The sequence below is a fragment of the Protopterus annectens genome, chromosome 6.part0 (genome assembly GCF_019279795.1).
Source record: "Protopterus annectens isolate FY-2018-M chromosome 6.part0, PAN1.0, whole genome shotgun sequence".
In the NCBI taxonomy this organism is placed as follows: Eukaryota; Metazoa; Chordata; order Ceratodontiformes; family Protopteridae; genus Protopterus; species Protopterus annectens.
This window is the reverse complement of record NC_056737.1, coordinates 1716173204-1716195024: the sequence shown is the minus strand read 5'-3', so window position 1 is coordinate 1716195024 and position 21821 is coordinate 1716173204. Positions and strand designations below refer to the sequence as shown.

General features: G+C 41.2%; 1 protein-coding gene across 1 annotated transcript in view; it reads left to right on the top strand.

Annotated features, from left to right (window-relative positions):
- CDK15 (cyclin dependent kinase 15) overlaps positions 1–21821 on the top strand; it is a 1846298-nt gene that overhangs the window by 1028298 nt on the left and 796179 nt on the right. The window contains exon 8 of the mRNA XM_044075109.1: positions 21648–21771. Within this exon, the coding sequence (XP_043931044.1) occupies positions 21648–21771 (124 nt within the window). The remainder of the gene's footprint in view (positions 1–21647; positions 21772–21821) is intronic.

The following is a 21821-nucleotide window of genomic DNA, read 5'->3' as shown; positions in this document are numbered from 1 at the left end:
CTCTTCAGCTAATTCTTTTTATCACCTCCAAGCTTTGGTGCATTAAATCAAAAGTACTTTTCTGAATTGCACTGACATTAAGCAAATCATAAAACAGTATGATCTCTTAACCTTTTAATACATTATAAATACTCATGAGCAAACTGAAATTTTTGCTTGTCATTTCAAAAAGGGACAATTTTACTCTATACCAAGATCCCCATAAATATAACCTCATGTAGTTATTGGTGAGGTTCGCCTTTCTGTTCCCCTTGTTTGGACTACAAGACAAATCCTGCGTCCAGCCTTAATCCCTGTAAGAACTTCACAGCTTTAGAAAACATTTCCTAAATCATATCCCAGTGTCAGTACAACCTTGCTCATTTAGGTTTCCATTCACTCTTTACCTAGATACATAAACATTTCCCTACTTCATTCACAAACAGACTGCTGATAGAACTTAAATTAATCACTGCTGATAGTCACCTGTCACTTTTCATAAAATGGCTGTTGAGATTATTACATGTTCTGCATGCACCCTGACAAGTTGCACCATTGGACTTGCTGATCTCACAAGTACTTAAAAAATGTGTATAGTTACAAATTTCTTCGCTATTATTCATAACAGTATTTACTTTGTCTGTCATCATGGGTTCTGTTCAGGACACAAAGGGAGAAGTTCCTTGCTAAGTTCAGTGTCCTACCTTAAACCAAATGGACCACAGGGAAAATTTTAGTGCTATGACTTGTAAAATGTCAATGTCGTCAACACTGTTAGTTCTAAAATCCTCCTAAAATGGTTTTCTTAACATGTCCCCCTCACCGAAATGGTTGGAAGGTAACTACAAGGCAGAACTCAAATGGTTGAATGGGTAGATGCTCTAGTTCCATAACACAATGGTCTACAAGGGCCTGTATTGGGCAATATGCAGATAACTCTATCTTCTACATTTCCTGTTTCAATCTCATATCAGTTGCAATCAAGGACATTTAACATAAAATCCAATTTTGAATGAAAGATCCTCTATGCACTTCAAAAAAAAAAAAAAAAAAAGAAAACCTAAACAGAAATACAACTTTACAACGTATAGATAGTGTTAGTAATGAGCAAGGAGGTTTGTGTTAGTAAAAGATATACTAACAGGTTCATACATATTAATGTATATCTCCCTCAGGGAACTGACAAATGTGTCCACAGAACAGATGTCCCTGTAAACAGGATTGGCAGTCTGTGCAAGGGATTGGAATCTCATCATGACACCTACAAAAGTGTCAGCAGGCCATAGAAAACATTCCTGGTTCCAACTGTTAGATTGTTCAACAGATATATTTCTGTGTTTAGCACAACAGATATTCATATCATTTTAAGGCCTGCTGAGAAATACACATATTATTTTCCCAATTTCAAGGTTTTCTCAATGACTGATAAATTTATCATAAGTAGGGTGCATGATAAATTCAGCAATGAGCATCCTGCATTAATTTCATACCATGCCTCATTAGGATGAACTTGCAGTTCCTGAATGTTAATTTAATGAAGCACTAGAAAGCATTTTTTTTTGCTTTGTAGGGGGGGTGTATATTTAGAAGAGAACTGGGGTTCTTATTTAAGAGAATGAGGACACCTTGTGAATGTACCATAGATTATATTAGAGGCAATTGGGACATCTTTAAAAATAATTTAACAACATTTTAAAAGCTCACACCAATGGTTTTAAATTTAACTCCAAAGCTAAGTTAGCTGGTCTACAATAAGAATTGACGACAATACAAAGTAATTCGGGTAGGGGAGTTCTGGACATGAAAGATAGACAAAGAGGGGTTAGGCACTAAATAGACTCTCAAATCTCATATAATTTAGATCAGGCTCAAAAGTTCTTAAAATAAAGAATTTTAATCAGTCCTTAGCCAACAATAAATATCTGGCTTTATATATGCATAAGCAAATTGTGGATAGGCAGATTTTGAGCATAAGAAACCCTTGAACAAATGAGCTTTGTATAACACCTCAGGACATTATAGCAGTATTTACTGAATACAGTTCATCTCTGTATTCTAAATAGGAGTGAATTTACCTTTCATCAGAGGATACTACTAAATATTTATCCTTTCTTCCTCTGATTGCGTTGAATTAGAATGAAGGTGACTCTGATATACCCCCTTACCTACCAGGAGGTATTGACCAAAATTTCTAAAATGGCCCTGGGGAAGACACTGGGGAGTTATATGTGTGGAGACAGACAATGACCACATTTATTATGCTGCATAATAACATTCATTTGGGTGGTTCGCCCCCTCCCTCGTGGACAGAGGCAATCATGCTTATCATCCGTAAACCTACAAAGGATCAAGCCACCCCATGTTCCTATAGACCGATTTCTATCTTGAATTATGACTACAAGTTATTAACGGCAATATCTGCTAGCAGACTTGCTAAGGTTTTACCAAGGATTAACTATCTTGAACAAGCAGGTTTTGTGCAAGAGAGGAATACTTTTGACAACTTGATTAAAACATTCTTATTGGTGGAAAAAGTGTCTGACTACTGTCATACACTACTGATGATGAGTTGATGCAGAGGAATTCTTTGATAGAGTTAGGCAGGATTTTATGTGGGAGTTATTGGTTCACTTACAGTTCCCTACAGTTTTTGTGGCCATACTTTGGGAGCTGTATATGGGTTCCATGGCAAGGTTAAGTTAAACTTGGCTCTATCTGATCCAATACAGATAAGAAGGGAAAAGAGTCAAGCCCACCTTCTTTCCCCATAGCTTTTTGCAATTTATCTGGAACCTCTAGGTGTTCATATAAAGTGATTGATAAGACTTTTTTTGGGCCAACCTAACTCTAATTCTGAGGCATGCAACCAGATTTTGAAAATGTATTTTTTTTTAGATGGTAATGTGTGTTTATGTACTTGTACATGCCTGTGAATTTGCATAAAGCATTTCCTAATGCCACAGACATTTACTGGAGATGTACCTCAAGGACCCCAGGTAACTTGGTACATTTGTTTTAGGAGTGTCCTTCCTTGGTGAAATTTAAGGTGACAGTATAGAGCATTTCTGATATTATTTGACATGGTCATTTGGTAGCCACTAAGTCTATTTTTATATTGAGAGATGTGACTACTTTTCCATTTCATTGGTCTAGTTTCAGATTGTTAAATGTGTTATTTCTTGCTGGTAAAAAGTGTAATATAATGCATTGGAGGACTACTCTCTCTCATCCTTGTTTATTGACTTTGCTTTCAAGCATGAAACAGTCAAGCTTCCAGATTAAAGAAGAAAGCATCTGGAAAATGGTCACTGTGGTGGACATTTACTACACAATATTATCAGACTTTTAAAGACTTGTAGATTTTTTTTTTTAATAAGAAACATCTTTATTAAACCATCACTTACGACATAAACCACACATACACAATCCTAGTTTCAAGCATTTTACATCACAAACCATACTGACACACTCCCAGTTGCAAACATTATACATCACTTATAATCTAACCAATTGTTTTCAGTCAAACATTACACAGCTCATTTACGTCCTGCCTTCTTTTAAACCTCATTTCTCCCCTGCATGTACTTTTCCCACAATTCCCATTTTTTCCTGTGTAGTTTGTTCCTACCATTTTCTAAAAATCTCAATTCCAGTTGTTTTATCTCTGTTACTATATCTGGTACTTCAAATATAGATGGTCTGCCCACCCAGCATCTCTGACAGTGCATCTTGCAGGGATCCTTAACTTCACCAACCCACCCCACTACCAGAAAATATGTTCCCAATTACCTCTTTCTTTACTGTCACAACTCCAACATTTGCTATCTACCTGAGAAAAAATTCTCTGGAGTCTACTTGGGGTATAAAAATAGCTATGTAAACATTTCCAAGCAAAAATCCTAAATCTTCTAGGTTTTGTTGCGTATTTGGGAGGCATACATATATCCTCCCATTGTTTCTTTGTGAATTGCTTATCCAGTCTCTCTCTCCCAATACTTTCTAACCTCCTCTGAATGATTCTTATAGTGAAATTCTTGGTTACAGTCAAGGTGTGCCCCAAGGCTTTGTCTTGGGCTCATACTTGTTAGATTTTATCTTTCTTATCTTTTTCTTCTGCAGTGTTCTCCAGTTTGTATGCAGATGACTTGAAAATGGGAAAACTTAGATAAATTGCGCAAGTAGGTGCTGAAGAATAATATGCTGACAAATGCAAGCATATGAGATTTGGGAAACGTAGACTGAAGGGTGAATATTTAATATAGCACACATTGACTGAAACTGTGGATTCATTTAAAGACCTTGGTATACGGGTAGATCTTGCTTAGAGATTTTCTGATTATATCTATCAATTGGTTAATGATGGTTATAAAGCTATAGGCTGTATAAACCCTGTGAAATTAGGAATGAGAAAATCATTGTTGCAAGTTACATTAGATCCAAATTGGAGTATGGAATACTATAACTCCTTATGAGAAAACTGTCATAAGTAAATTTGGACTATCCAAGACCATCCATGGATGTGAAAGTCTGAGTTATTATGACAGATTAAAACTCCTGAACTGTTACGGTGTTATATGTAGATATTTAAGGGAGACCTTATTTAGGTATACAGGGCATTTAGAGACCACTACTTTTGAGTATGCTTGGAGTTATCAAAGAGCAGTAGAAAGTCATCAAGCAATCTGTATAGGAGACTATATAGGAATGAGAGATGTGCTACTTGTACTGAGAGAGCAGCTGATATCTGGAATACACTATCAAATTATATTAAAATGAGAACTAATTTAGATATGTTTAAGAAAAGCTTGGACAAGTGTTATGGGGTTGACTGTTTTATTATATTTGCAGGCTAGAAAAGTATTATTACTTGTGTCTAAAATATTTCTGTGTATGCAAATAAGCTAGGGTTACTGAATAGGAAAAATGGGTTACTGTGCTCACAGATAAAACCCATGAGCCCCAGAATCATGGTGATGTCTGCAGGAGAGGTAGCTGACATCAAAAGGGGGTGTGTCATGTTTAAGCACACTGGAGATCAGCAGCACTCATTTGCTCAGTGCTCTGCTCAGCTAATCAGGGGGGTATATCCAGTGGTGCCAAGCTTTGTTTAGCTGCAGGGTACATATTTTAGCTTGTTTGAGTGTGTTTGTGTGACGAGCTGCAATGCTTAGCAGGGAAGCAGTTAAAAAAAAAAAAGGAAATAGTCTGTGAAAGCCAGTCATATATAAATTACTAATAACCCCTGTTCCATTTACACCGGGCCCCTCAGTGATGTACCTGGCAGGTGGAATGGATCATAGTTAGCCAATCACATAGGCTGCATCTGCAGCACACCATACACCCTACAATCTGATTTTTCCCCCATACTCTGCACCATTGGAGTACAGACTTGGGAATTTCACATGACAAAATGCTAAGGGCTGCTGCTGCTGCTGCTGACAATAGGCCTAAACTGAGGAGGAGAAGAGTGTTCAGGCCCAGGGTAACCTTCCAGGAGCTGCATGGGCTGGAGATTGTAGAGCTCTACAGGGTGGACAGGGACATTCTGCAAGAACTCACCGAGCTCTGTCGCCCTCAACTCAGACCCAGAGCCAACAGAGAGGAACCCATCCCAGTGGAAACAAAGGTATGTATAGCCCTTAGAATACTAGCTACAGGTACTTTTCAAAGACCAACTGGGAACATGATGAAAGTTTCACAGACATCAGAATCCAGGGTACTCCACAGGTTCCTGGCTGCCATGCAAACACATGCCAGTGAGCACATTTATTTACCCCACACCCCTGAGAAGAGGGCCAGCAGTATGTGTCTCTTCTACCTTGTAGCACACTACCCTGAGGTACTGGGTACCATAGACTGCACTCATGTAAACATCAAAGCACCACCCTGTGAGGAGAGTAGAGTCTACATCAACTGCAAAGGGTATCACTCCATCAACTACCAGGTCACTTGCAATGCCCAGGGCATTATCATGAATGTGTGTGCTGGCAGCCCTGGCAGTTATCATGACTCTGGCATGTATCACAGCTTTACCAGGTGTTTTCCAGGGGGGGACATCCCATATGGCCATCTACTGGGGGATGCTGGCTATGCACTGGAACCCGTGGATGATGACACCCATCAGAAATGCACACACACCTACCGAAGAATGCCATAATGAGGCACACGGACAAAGTGGGAACATCATAGAGCATGTGTTTGGGCTGCTCAAGTCATGGTTCTGGTGTCTCAATATATCTGGTGGAGACCTGCAGTACTTTCCAGCCACATGTGTGCAAATGTTCACAGTATGTGCCATGCTACACAATATGATCCCGTGGAAACAGCTGCGGCAGGATCATCACAGGGAAGGGACACACAGCGCCCCACCAATGCCAAGGTCCCCACAGCCACACCCAAAGGAGGACTCGGAGGAAGAACCCCCTGAGGCTGTCCCTGTAGGTAGATGTAGGCATGGCCAGTATGCCCTGGCCTTGACAAAGAGGCAACATATAGCACATGCACTATATATATATATATATATATATATATATATATATATATATATATATATATATATATATAGCTACATAAATGTATAGAGTGATGTACACCCTCAGCATATATCTATATAACACAGTTTTCACACACACACACACACACACACACACACACACACACACACACACACACACACACACACACACACACACACACACACACACACAGCTACATCTAAGTTGACATCCCTGTGAGATATATATATATATATATATATATATATATATATATATATATATATATATATATATATATATATATATATATATATATATATATATATATACACACATGTGTATATGTGTATGGGGATGCACGAATGTCGACAACTACATGCAGAATGCTGGGGTTATCAGCCTACACACACAACTGTTGTCTGATGGTAAAAGACCACGGCCGCATAATGACATAATTCACCCAACCACAGAACTCTGTGCCTGTGGAATGTCACCCTGTAGACAGACAATGGTGAGAAGGTGGTGTAATGTGCAATGGCTGCAACACAGTACTTGGACAGACCATATTGTCACTAGCTGATTGCCCACCTAGCAAACTGCAACCAGCCAGAAATGGTGATACTGGTAACTGTGCACACATAGCAGGGGTATTAACAGGTACCCCACTGCTATGACACTGGATACAATAACAGCATGAGGCAGGTTCATTCTGTAGGCCATGCAAGCTGTGTAAGATAAGGCCACTTTGCCTAGCCCACAAGTACTGTGGCTGCAGCCACATGTACACCAGATGTAACCGGTGACATGTGCAATTAGTACTGGTAGCTATTTTGTGTAATAGTAGGTAGGTAGAGGTTCTAATCTCACATCAGCAACCTTGTGTGTGTGTGTGTGTGTGTGTGTGTGTGTGTGTGTGTGTGTGTGTGTGTGTGTGTGTGTGTGTGTGTGTGTGTGTGTGTGTATGTGTGTGTAGATATTTCCCTTACAGCAGTACAGACATGTCCATCCGGCCTATGTCTGTGCAATGGTCAATCATTTTATGGACCTGTGGCTAGCGTCCTCCTCAACATTGGCCTTCCTGCCAACACCTGCTGATGTCATCCACCTTAACAGCATTGGCTGACAATCTCAAAACAGATAAGCTCTGTGGTGCATGCGGTAAGTAATTAGTGCTATAGCGTATACTAATTGATTGATAGGAGTCCTAATCTCAATAAGGGCAACTCTGTGTGTATGTGTGAGTGTGTGTGTGTGAGAGTGTGTGTGTGTGTGTGTGTGTGTGTGTGTATACCCCGTTGCAGTAGTGTTCCTGTCTTACCTATCTCTGTGTAATGGTTATGCATTTTAAGGCCCTGTGACTACCTGCCAGCCTCCCCATTGGCCTCCTTTACAAGGCCTGCTGATGTCATCCACCTTAACAGCACTGGCTCACAGTCTCAAAACAGACAAGCTCTGTGGCACATGCAATATGCACTTAGTGCTGTAGTGTATACTAATAGATTAGGTAGGGGTTCTAATCTCAATAAGGGCAGCTCTGTGAGTGTGTGTGTGTGTGTGTGTGTGTGTGTGTGTGTGTGTGTGTGTGTGTGTGTGTGTGTGTGTATGTGTACATATACCCATTGCAACAGTGTGCCTCTCTTACCTATCTCTGTGCAATGTTTATGAATTTTAAGGCCCTGTGCCTACCTGTCAGCCTCTTCATTGACCTCCTGTGGCCTGCTGATGTCATCCACCTTAACAGCACTGGCTGACAATCTCAAAACAGATAAGCTCTGTGGCGCATGCGATAAGTACTTAGTGCTGTAGTGTATACTAATAGGTAGGTAGGGATTTTAATCTTAATAAATGCAACACTGTGTGTGTGTACATATACTCTCTTGCAGCAGTGTGCCTATCTCTGTGCAATTGTTATGCATTTTACTACCCTGTGACTAGCTGCTGGCCCTAAATAGCCCACATATACCTAGGCATAAATACTATCTGCCAACACCTACATTTGTAGGTACAGAACATCCAGATGGCACGTATCAAGGGCAGCATGCATTATCACAGGGTATGCATACATGATTATGCTGTCCACCCCATTGTCCCTAAAACACTGTTCTACACATATGCACCTAGGTAACCATGCACATATACAGCCATATATTGCTGATGTCATATTTCCGCTGTGCTGCCATACCATCCTGAGTCGCTGTATTGATGCTGAGTCTCCACTCAAACCCCTGGAACAGAAACTCACACAGTTCTGAGAGATGCCTGTCATTCTGTAACACTACCACCAATCTGACATCATGCAACAAAGGAACAAACACTTTGATGTGTACTCATGACACTTGCCAGCATATAGCACATGTCATGGCATAACACTGCTGCACTACAAAAGGTCATGTAATGTAATATAGTCACCCTGTACATCAGACACATATTTGCATGACCGTGCAGTGATGGTATGGATAGCAGGGATGTGGCACAGGTATCATCACATGCACAGGGTGTGGTGTGGGGGTGCCAGAGGCCTAGGTTGTGCTGAACAGTTGACATCATGTGTGTGAGTCAGGAATAGGTGCTGGACAGCTGGACTATGGAGAGGTGCCATATGTGTCTGTTGGTAACCTACATGTGACAGTACTGTTTGAGTGTGTGCATGTACACAGTCAAGGCAGGTGCCAGCCCTACATGTGGGTATGTTGAACAGCTGTAGACCATATATGGCAGAGTGGATAGTTCATCACCTCCGGCACTGAACACGGGAACTGGCTCTGCCAGTAGTGACACTGGCATCACCATGTCTAGCATCAGATGTGGTGCTAGTCGCTGACAGTGACTGGTGTCTGCTGGAACTGTGTCCCTCATGGGACCACCCATGACCACATGCCCATGGCCTGAAACATTGTGGTATGGACAGCACACTCCCTTCTGTAGTGCTAGAGGTACTGCCACTATTGGAGCATGAGTGTGCACTGCCACATGGACTCTCAGCAGATGGTGTTGCTGACCTACATCCACTTGTCTGATGCCCTACTCCCACTAGATGTTCCAGCACAGACAATGTGTGGTCAAGGACTGACAATGTCTCACCCTACTTTCTGTCCACTACATCAGTGAAATGATCCATGACATCACCAGTATGGTGGAGGGAGTCACGGTTGTGAGACTGTGCTGCATCCATGTTCCTGATCATCTGTCTGGTGTTGCACTTGGAATGTGCCTGTCCCTCCATGACAAACCAAAACATGCATCGAGTGACCCGTGATGTGACACTTGTGATAGGTGGTGGATGGGCAGCAGTCCTCCTTTGAGCACCCCTATCAATCTGCCTGTGTGGGACCTCACCAGCTCTGTGGCTATGTCTAGTGTCTGCACTAACTGATGCCATAGTTGTCACACTCTCCTGTTTGATGCCACCACACTGTGACTGTCTGATACCTGTGGCCGCAGAGGGTTGAGTATGCATGGGCATGCTGACTGTGTATGGGGACCATTGGGGAGGAAGTGGGATGTCAACCCATGGGACAGATTCAGCCCCCAACAACCCCACCTGTGCCTCACTATGGCCACCATCATTATCAGAGTCTGATGAGACACTGACATCACCTGTGAGGAGGAAGACAAAATAAGTACATTGCTACCTGCACTATTATTTATGGTAATCCACACACACATACAGGTGAAGAGCTACAACTGCATTATACATAACACATCTTATTTCTGATCCCATGCACAACACACAAGCAGACAGCAACATACACAGACAAGACATGTCTTTTATAACATGCACTGCAGCTATGTCCATTCAATGTTGCCAGTACTGTACACCTGTGAGATAAGCAATATGTCAGTGCATGTGATAGACCTACACCTAAACCACACTGCACCCATCTTGAGCATACTATGCCAGTTCTAGTATCACTGCCTCAGGTATGTATCATCTCCATATTGTGTGTGAACAGACATCTGTGAGTGACTGCCTCCTGTATAGCAGACTGCATAGACCTTCTCAAAAATAAGTGCAAATGTGTTAATGCTTCTGCAAATGCACAACTGTGATTACCCATTCAATGCACTTTAGTTAACCCCTCATAAATAGAATATACAAGTATTGCACTTTGGCTACACATATCACTTGTGTCTACGGCAAAATGGTATCCCTTAGCATTCTTAGGGTATATATGATCCATAAAACAACAGTATCACACTTACCGGGTACAGGACCTTGGACTCCAGGCACACCTGACATACCTATGGAAATGTGAGGAAGATGTATTGTCAGCCATACCAAACGTGGCATTGTTACATGATAATATATTGATATATCAATATGCGCATTGCTGACATTCTGAGTATGTGTGCACAACTGTGTGTTATAACCACCCCTCTTCCAATGCAGATAGACGTGACACCCATGTACTGGTATGCAGAGGCTGCCACAATGACTGATACAGTACTATAGTGATGAACACAGGAGGCTTACCTGGACATGCCTCTGCTGTGGATGCTGTTACCCACCTCCACGATGTATGGGGTGATGGATGCTTGAGAGCTGGTGGCTGATCCCTAATTCACCAGAAATTCCTCTGTGGCTGAGAGTGGTTGTTCTGCAATAGGCCCTCCACCAGTGGAAGCATGGTCCCTGGCCACTGCGGCAGCCCTTTGCCATGCAGCATTGACCATATCTGTTCCCCAATGTTGGACCTGTTTGCAGGTTCTGTCCTGTAGCCCTACTTGGTTGACTACTGTGATGAGGTCAACCTACAGTGCAACCCACGCAGGAAACGGTGGGTGCCTCTGTCGATACATCCTTTCTGAAAGACAAGAAGAGGGGAACACATCACAAGACCAGATATGTTTCAATTCAATGTGTAATAGACTCTACACATCCAAATTGGCCTGCACTATCCACTGCTACCCCCCCCCATGTCATACACCGCAGTCTATGCACACACTATATATGCAGCTGTCAGCAGCATAGTAGCAATACCTGTTATGTCCCTATGTGCAGTGACAGAGTGCACTGTATGTCTCCACACCCATCAATGCCATCTACTGTGGCGTGTCCCTTATGGGCAACATCTCAGTACTATCTCATACAGCCACTGTCAGATAAATAGGTGTATGTTATTGAAAGTATATGGGGACAGTCCAGCAACATCAGTGTGCTACAATGACAGACAGCAATGCAAACATGCTGTAGGGTATCTTCCCTGTAGGCAACCTAATTCTCCAGTACACAGATGTTTGTGGAATGTGTACATGTGCCTGATATATGTGGCCCTTTTGCCTCAAACATGTGGATGTCTGGCAAACGGTTGGCTAGTAATTGTTTTTTTTTTCTCAGAATATAGAGAATCTGGCTGTCACACGCCAGAACCCTCAGAAAACAGCAATGCTACAGTAATATCTGTTACTCTATTCATACTCTTACTTTGTATGACCAATATGTACACTCTGTCATTGAGGTTGGGCCTGTGTCCCCCCACTAATAATGGCTATAACCTGAATTCCTGCTATAGGGAGTTGCCAGGTTTGCTAGCCATAGCTCTCAAGTGAAGAAATATGAATGTCGACAAAACAGTGACCTAGCCAGAGTACATCAGGGACAGTCAGTTACACCTTTACAATGTCTGAACTATTCCTGTGTTTCATTCACAGACTGAGAGGAGGTGAATGACAGCACATCGTGTGATATGACAGCTGTGTCCACCCATACTTGCTGTCAGTATGTCTAACATATAATCCAGTAGTATTCGTACAGGAGTCGACCATTGTAGGATGGAGTGAGAGGGCCACAGCTGTGATTTAATTCACAGCAGGCACAGTTGAGAAGCATGCCCATAGCTGTTGGACAGCAGACTATCACCAACATGTCATTCCCAGAGATGTACTACTGGCCTACCGTTGTAATCCCTATTCCCCATAACTGCATTCTCCCATCTGCGTCCCATTATATGGGGACTTGTATTACATACCTGGTAGAGTGATGTAATCCTTTTGTGAAGAAATCCTCAAGGTAAATGCTTCCTAAATCACAGTCTGTCTTGGTAAAGCAAGTTACAGACCTGTTTTCCATAGGCAGTTGCTTTCCTTTTGTAATTAATGCTTATTAACAGGTAGTAACCTGTGCACCAATCCATGGCTCAGACTTGCTAACTGCATCCAGAAAAAACTGGGTGTACTTTCATTAGCCAATGACATGGCACAACAGTGCAATATTTAAGGCCTTCATGTAGGTCTAGGCCCCTTTCTTAGTCTTTAAGATGGACATTACTGAGGTGTGGAAACTACAGCATCACAGATATAGGTACAAATACTGTCCACTGTTGAGCTGTATAAGGTATGTCCAGAGTTTTGCATGCTATGTTTGGCCATTGTCAAATGACATTGTGATTATCTGGCAATTCAGTGTTATACATTGTCAGTTGAGGTCAGTAAGGTGGAAGAGACGTGTGAGTGTCACACGTCATACCCATCAGAATATGCATGCTGCTGCAGTAGTTGCTGGTCTATCAGCTCAGTATGCTTGTAGGGGCACACTGTGAAACATGTGCCTGTCAATTGACCTTTGCCCCACCCCTTTATGTATGGGTGTTGTGTAGATCCCGTGTTCTAGGGGGTTGTGAGGTATGGTAGGTCTGTAGCAGGTAGCTTAACATACAGCTGCATATGTTGCAGGCTGCAGCTGCTGCTTTTTGCCTAGGACTCATAGTGGGGAGTTTGAACACTTTGGAGGACAGCAAGCTGTATGTGTCACTGAGGGAGCAGTGTTAGCTCTGTCATTACAGCAGAGCCAGGGTGAGGGTAACCATAACAGTCCAGTCAAGGCATGTGCTTAAAGTACATCTGTTATATAACAGTGCCAATCAGAAAGTAGTATGCGAGATTTAAGTAGGCTATACAAATATGTGCAGTGTGTCCCTACCTACAGATCTTTGACTTGCAAACATGGGTAGCAGTTAATTGAGTAGCAGCAACCTGTTTTGGTTAAAATTGCATGACTCAGTCATTATTTGCTGTATTCACAAGAAAGTTATTGAAGTGCAACAGACTGGATTCGAACCCAGGACTGTGGGTGGCAAAATGTACTGCATGCAAAGTTTTTAATAGACTGAGCTACTGAGTCAGTGCTGCAGCAGCTGTATTTGCAAGATATATGTGCATGCATACAGTCTGTAACACAGGATGTGCATTAGCATGTGTTTTCTGAGTATGACGTGTGACACTCAAATGTCCGTCATGATTTTCTAACCTCAATCTTTAATGACTTGCCAGTACTTTAGCAGGCAGATATGTTTGTTTGAAAGTCATGCCAAAACTAGAGGGCACAGCTGTGGACATTCTGAAACTATCTGTACAGTTAACAGCCATACCTGCTATCCCAGGCTTCACGTCCATCCATTATTATTTATTTGGCTGTGTACTGGTGTAGTGTCTGCATTGCAGTCTCAAGTACACTCCCATTTTTCCATTACATGAGCTTGCAGTATGTCAGTGGAAATCAGTATATATTGGTGGAAACACCTGTTTTAATTCAGAACTGAGTGGCCTAGTGGGCTAATGCACTGTGCAGTAGTTGACAGGGGCCTGGGTCCAAGACATGACAGGGGAGATTATTTTGCAGATGTGCCTGATACTTTGAGAAACACCAAAGTTGATTAAGGTCATTTTAAGTGGGTTTGTGTGGGTTTGCACGGCATACAGCATTGCTGTGTGCCACTTAGCTCCTCTTAAACCCATGCTAAAAATAAAAAAGAAAAGAAAAGGGGGTGATAGGAAAGTGGTGAAATAGGGCAAACAGGGGGGGGAAACATACTGAAAGGCAGGTAGGGCTGTGCAGGAAGGGTGTACGAAAGGCCATACCTTTCCATTTCTTATACAGCAACAGCTGTGCAGGTTTTACATAATTTGGAATTTGGAGCCTCATACCCCAGAGAGAGGGGTGAGGGCAGCATAAATGTAGTTATTAATTAATGTAATTACTTGTGTCCAGTAGACACATGTACGAAATGGAGCGCTATGTATGGGGCAGCGCTATGTATGGGACAATATTTTTTTTACGGGCTAGGTGCCCTTTTTGTTAAGAAGAGAGTGGAATGTTAGGGAAGGGGTATAGGTACATGTGGGGAAGTGAGTTGGGTAGGAGAGGTTGCATTTGCAGACAGACAAGACAGACAAGACAGCATACAGGGGTGGTGTGTGACAAATGAGGGGGTAAACAACTTGAATAGGGAGGGTGTTGTGAAATCAGAGGTGCATGTGCCTCCAGGTGGCAGCAGCATGACTGAGATCCCCACCCATGGGCAGTCAACACTGCTCTTTCACTGCCCTGAAGGTGGCTGTGCTGGAGGCTGGGCACTGGGGCCCTCAGGCCCCACCAGATTGTCCAGTGCCCTCAATCCAGTCCAGGCATTTTTCATAACTGCGATGCACAATCCTGTGCAACATGGTCAGTAGTTGTTCCTGGGTGACAACCCGCTCTCCGCCCTTGCTCCTGGGGGGGAGCCCCGTTCCCTGAGGCAGTTCCACCCAAAGGTGGAGCAGGACCAGTGGAAGGGGCATGCTTGCCAGGCATGGGAATCATACCTAATAGCACTGACTGCAGGGGACATATGCATCACATGTAGTAATTGACTGTAGCAACCTTTACAAGACACTCTAGGAATACAGTCATACCTTGATTACACATTTTATTTTGTTTCTCTTATTATAGTTTGTTTTATTTATTTATTTATTTTACATTTATTTTACATTTGTTGACCGGGCTAGTCTGGCTGGATACATGTCCATTTTCAGCAGAGGCCCAAGGAGAAAAGCTCCACTATATACTAGTAAATAAAACAGCACATTAAGAGACTAAAATGTAAGTAACTACAGAACTATTCCAGCAATTTAACAGAACAGTAGCAATTTAACAAAAAAAAATATGAGGATCCCTAATCCCATACTCTTTACAGTAGCAGGAATTGTAATGAAAAAAATAAATAGACACTAGAGTCTATACAATGTTTACAATATTAACAGATATAATAAACATTTTGTGCCAGAGGAAATAGTTTTAAGACCCAGACTTGTACAGTAGGAATCAAAATACAAGGTTTAAATAGAAGGTGAGATAACAGGTTGCAGTAATATATCTAGTGTAAATGAGAAAGTGACATCATAGGAATAGTAATATCCATGTGGATGCCAGGAGAGCTGCAGAGGAGGAGGAGTAATAATGAGAGAGACAAGTAGAAAAGACGGATGTATAGCAACAGGCAAAGGAGGGAACTATAATGGAAGTTGGATGCTGGGGTCAGTCAGGATTTGAGCAAGGGCAAAGCCAGTGAGATTTGAAATAGTTCTTTAATTGTTTCTTAAAAAGTTGTGATGAGACTAAAGTAGTCAGTTCAATGGGAAGTTTATTCCAGTACGAGCCAACAACATTTGTGAACAAGGAGTCACCAGATTTATTATGTGATTTGAGAGTAGCTACTAGCAGTTTGTTAGTTGAGTGAAGGGAAGTAAGATTCCTGTAAGGAGCAACAAGGTTGTTAAGTATGGCTGTATTAGTAGGGTAATAGGGAATTTTATGGGTGATAACTAATTGATGTAGAAGAATAAGATTTTGAAGTTCAAGCCAGCCAAGTTTTTTGAGATTAACACAATGATGGGTACGAAATGGGGAGCCTGTGGCAAACCTGGCAATGCTATGGTAGGATGTGGCTAGTTTCTGAATGTTAGATTTTGATAGGTTGATAAAAGATGGAGAGGCATACAATAATGTAGAGATGAGATGAGTTTGGGCTAGAGACACTCTGGTAGTTGCTGAAAGAAAGGGTTTAAGTCTGTAGAGGGCACCTATCTTTTTATTAACAGCTTTGATAGTTAGGTTGATGTGGGAATCAACGTTTAGTTGATTATCTATTGTAAACCCTAGTAGTTTAGTGGAACAATCAGGTGTTATGATAGTGCCATTGTCAGAGACAATAGAAAAGGAGAGAGGGGCAGACTTAAGGGTTTGAGAAAAAAATAGTAATTTTTTTTTTTTTTTGGGATTAAGGAGGAGGCAGATATGTTGGAACCAGTTTTCTGCTGCTGTAAAGACTTTTTGGGTGGAAGAATGAAGTTCAGCCGGAGATACAGCAGTACAGATGAGTGTTGAATCATCTGCATACTGAATGCATGTGGATGTTGGGAGGGAAGTAGACAGGTTATTTATAAAAATGGAGAAGAGAAAGGGACCTAAGATGGATCCTTGGGGACCCCGATGGTGACTGGGAGCTGAGAGGATAAATGGCTGTCCCAAAGGACTGCTTGTCTTCTATCTTTCAAATAGGAGTTAAACCAGTGCAATGCCAAAGAGTCAAGAGAAAGAGATTTCAAAGTGTCTAGCAGAAGGTAATGGTTCACCATATCAAAGGCTTTAGAGAGGTCGAGAAATAAAGAAGAGGAGAATAGGTTGTTATTGCGATTTTTGTTGATGGGATCTGTAAAGGAGAGAAGAGCAGTGGAAGTGCTATGGAAAGGTCTAAACCATGTTGGGAGTCTGCAAGTAGGTTATTATGTAGAAGATGATTCAAAAGTTGATGGTGTATACAGCGTTGCATAATTTTAGTTAGTGGTGATAGTAAGGCTATAGGACGGAAGTTAGAAAGTTCGTTAGTGTTTCCTTCTTTATGCAGTGGAATGATATGGGAGACTTTCCAGAGGGAATGAATAGTAGATTCAGTTATAGTTCTGTTAATTAGGATGGAGACTGGGTAAGCTAGTACTGCTGCTGCTAGCTGCAGATATTCAGCTGGTAGTTGGTCAGCTGAAGAATGAAGGCATTGTTATTATTGAACCAGTTTCATTTATTGTTCGGTAAGTAGCACATTCATGAGAATGATTTTAACAGTCTGTGACATCTGAACGAACAATTAGTTACACATACTATGAGCTACCTCATCCTTTTACCTGTGTCCCTGTGGAGAGAATGATAATCTTATGACACATTTTATTGGTTTTATTTTATAATACTTTCTTATTATTGAACCAGTTCATTTATTGTTCGGGTAAGTCACACATTCATGAGAATGATTTTAACAGTTTTTGACACTGAAAAACAGTTCTTTACACATACTATGAGCTACATCACACTTTTACCAGTAGTCCCTGTGGAGAGAATATCTATAATCATAACATATGTAATGCAGTAATGCATATTATTGCATGGAATTGGATTCTAACCCTGGTCTGTATCTAGCAAAATGTACTTCATACACAGCTTTTAACAAACTGAGCTACTGAGTCACTGCTGATATCTGACTGACTGATTTTGTCCTAGAGGTAACATGAAAACAAAACATGACCTGCTACTAATAGCACAATGTTATAATACAGTGCAGTGACAGTATGACATGCAATCAAGGCATAGAACTAGGTAACCTATACATTACTAAATAAAGTGCAGGTGTACACAATATATTGTTACTGGGTTGAAATATCAGGTATCATTCCACAAGTATTGCACAACCACTTATTACAGATGTCTTCATGCATTTAGTAGTATATTTGGTGTTTTTATTGACAAACAGGTAATGTAATGCACGTGTTGCAATACTACTGTAATTCCATGGTTATTGTGATAGAAACTTTATTTCATTTACTTAATCAAGGTTACTGCTTTACTCTTTATTTGGCAGTTGTCAGTTATTGAGTCCAGGTCTGTGACCACATTCATTACAATAAAATAAAAACTGTTATGGCAGTTAATGCTTTACTCTTTCTTGCTTATATGACTATAGATTGGAAGATACATCCATATTCACCACACTCCCAGTGCAACCTGGCCAGGCGCCCTGCATGTGCCTCAACATTGCGACCTCTCACCTCTGTAACTGTTGGGAGAGAAGCACACCATTATGCATACCAGTTTAGCAGACATTCAAGGTGAAGCATTGGTGAAACACAGATAAACATACTTACACACTGGTTGAACATTCCCCGCCTGGAATTCTTGAACCCAAGAGGCCATGAGTGCTCCCTTCCTTCTTTTCAGGTTGTCATGGTGGTAATGAAACTGCACACCTGTTCAGGGGATACCAGTTGCACTGGTGAGGGCTCTTGCCAGCCAGTCCAAGGCCTCTGCCTTGTACTCCGAGCCCCAGTAACCACTCTGCATGAGCCAGTCTTCATGGTTTTTCACTAGGAATACAACCATGACCCTGGACTCCTCAATGCTCCACTGCTGCACCCAAAAGTGCATAGCCTCTCCAACACCTGCCATAGTATCCTCACAGGTTGAATTCCAACAGATTGTGCAGTATTCCCACCTACTGCACTTAATATACCCTGTTTTCCTGCACTTTAATGCCATTGGGCAAGTTTTTAAAATGCAGCAGCTCACTTAGCACCAAACAAACCCACTGAGCTCAGATGAACAGTGCTTAAACTGGCAATGCTTAGTGGTGTTTGGCATTACTTGCTTAGCAGTGTGCAAACCAGCTAAGCAGAGCTGTGCAGTGCCAAGCAGTACTAAATGGATCTTGTTTAAGTGGTGCTTGGCATGGCTTAACAGGACTAAGTGGAGTTGTGCAGTGCAAAAAGCAGTGCTAAACAGATCTTGTTTAAGTGGTGCTTGGCATGGCTTAACAGGACTTAGTGGAGCTTAGCTGAGTGCAGCACATCAGGATTTAAAAATATTTGCCATAATTTGTATTTGGAGAATAAATGCTTAATAAACCCTCTGTGTACTCAAACCCAACATCTACTGCATGTAAGGCTGTCACTCTAATCATTTGGCTATGTGGAAGTGTAGAATGCTGCTATACTTTTACATATAGCTCTCCACTACATGTGAGCACTCTTGAGTGCTGCTGCGCACCGAGCAAACCCCCTTAGCTATGCTTAAGCGTGACCTTTGCATTCATAATTAAATGTATTCGTTTTCTACTTTGAGATGTCTGGAACATGTCAATTGCTGTAAGCTGCGCCGCTCTGCACAAACTTAAAAAATATTTAATACCTGTGCATACAATGATATCCTGCTCTTTGACAGTGCAGGGGGTAAGTTATTCATCTCCAGACACAGTAACACACTCCCTACACTGATTCAATAACTGTGTTACACGGCTCTCCCTTAGTAACATGCCTTCATTAATATGCATGGCACGCTACTGATGGGGAACCGCGTACATGGCCACGGTACCTTCCATGTAGGCTGTACACTATGCCAACATGGATTTTATTAAATCTGGTTGCATAACTTCATTTTACCCCTTTGGGGCTTCCTTGTTATCCCCTGCATTCAGACAAGCCTTTTGCACACACAAGCCAGTTTTGTCACTAAACTCTAGTGAATTTGTTCAAATAAAGTGTTATACAATGTACTCTTAAATACATGAGTAAGAGTTGCTGAACACACAACATTTATTTACTGTTTCATGATTAACAATTCACTTCACACAGGACCACAATTATACAGTTAATTATGCAATAATGGCTCATTACCATTCAAAAATAAGCATACTGATTGGACAGTCCAATCAGCATGCCCACTGTAAATCAAGCATATGCCAACAGAAAAAGTCAGGCCGCTGAAGTACCATTGAGAGAACAAACTTTTCTACTGGCAAATGCTACAGAGGACACAGCAAAACACAAGAAAAATCAGGAATGTTTTGCAAAAGTAAAGAAACAGAAATGTACCTAATTTTCCTTGTGTTTCTGTACTGTCCTGCCTAAAATGTTGGCAGACTCTCATACCTCTCAATTGTCCAGAATTTTGCAGTATTGAGATTTTTGCCTTATACTTTTCATCTTTTTCTCATGAAACAAATGTAGTTTTCTGGCAAGCCACTAGGGATTCAAATGATTAAATGACAGACATTTGAGGTTTAAGCTTCATATCCCTCAGAAAATGCATACTTATACAAACCCTCTTGTCCTAGTAACTTTCTAAGTTTATAAGAGCAGTAAAATCTGAGCCTAATTTTAGACCTTTGTTCCCTCACCCCATTCTGTTGGGCTTTGTCCTTGTTTTTTGCATTAATAGTAGCAGAAAGAAACAGCAACAGAGATTCTGTTTTCTACATTGCTTCTCCTGAACAGAACTGATGTACTGTGTAAGCGTGTTGATGTAAATCCCACATGCATGTGCAGTACATCAGTAAATGTGGAGGAATGTGGAGGAGTACTGCAGTTCTGTTATTCAAAGACATTATTTAAGCAGGATATGCAATTTATTTCTTAAATAATGTCATTTTATAGTAGCAATAACCCACGTGTGGGTATCATCGGATTAACCCATGATTGGCTTTGTTTAATCACCCATGATTAATCCATGCAACCCATAGGTTAATCCTGTGACACCCACACCCAGTCATGGGTGATTGCTAAATTCCTTTATGCAGCTTCATGAAGTTTATATTGAGAAGTCCTTATTTTGCATACGAATGGTAATGAAAGTTTAAGTCAAGGTGCTGATAATCCATAAATTTAATTGAGATGGTTTACTATAGGAAAAGAATGATTACATCTGTTGAGATGGAAGAAGATAGATGCTTGTGTGGAGAATGAATTTAACTGCATGCTGTGTAGGTACTTTAGAAGCATTTATCCTGATTCAGTTCTAGACAGATGTGCACCAAGTTTGCAGAATTTATTGCATAATTCTGAATAACAAAAGATCAGATTAGGAATGATAGAAAAAAAAACTGAAAACGCAAAAATGCACTGAAAACATAGAAAATGCATCACTTCTAAACAATACCAGAATAAACAAAGGTTATACAGGAGGCAAGGCATTGCACCCCCCATTCTGAGGGATTTAATTCTCCCTACACCTACTTAATTATTCTTGTGCGAGATTCTAGCACATTGGAGTACTAACATTGTCTTTTGTACATGTTTGGAAGCTGCTTTTACTGGTAGTTGGTATGGCTGTGGAGTAAGACTAATTCAGATAGGGCAGTATGAGAGGGGCCCGCCCTGCTCCATTAACTTCAGTGGTTCGAGCATTTGGATTTTGTGTTTTCTTGCCTCTCATGCATGACTCATGTTTTAGATATTTTTATTTTGCAACAGAACTACATTTACCATGTGTATTGCAATTAGTGTTAGTTGCACTTTGATAAAATGCTGATGTAACGCTACTTTCTATAGATATATTTGTGCGCTATAACTTAATGTTTTGTATTTTATTCTTTGTAGCTGTTCCAGTTTCAGCTGTTGCGAGGTCTGGCCTACATCCATCGTCAGAGAATTCTGCACCGTGATTTAAAGCCACAAAACCTACTTATCAGCTATCTTGGGGAGCTGAAATTGGCTGATTTTGGTAAGTAGGGAACAACTTTTTATAGTGTCTAATGTCTTTTCCACACATAG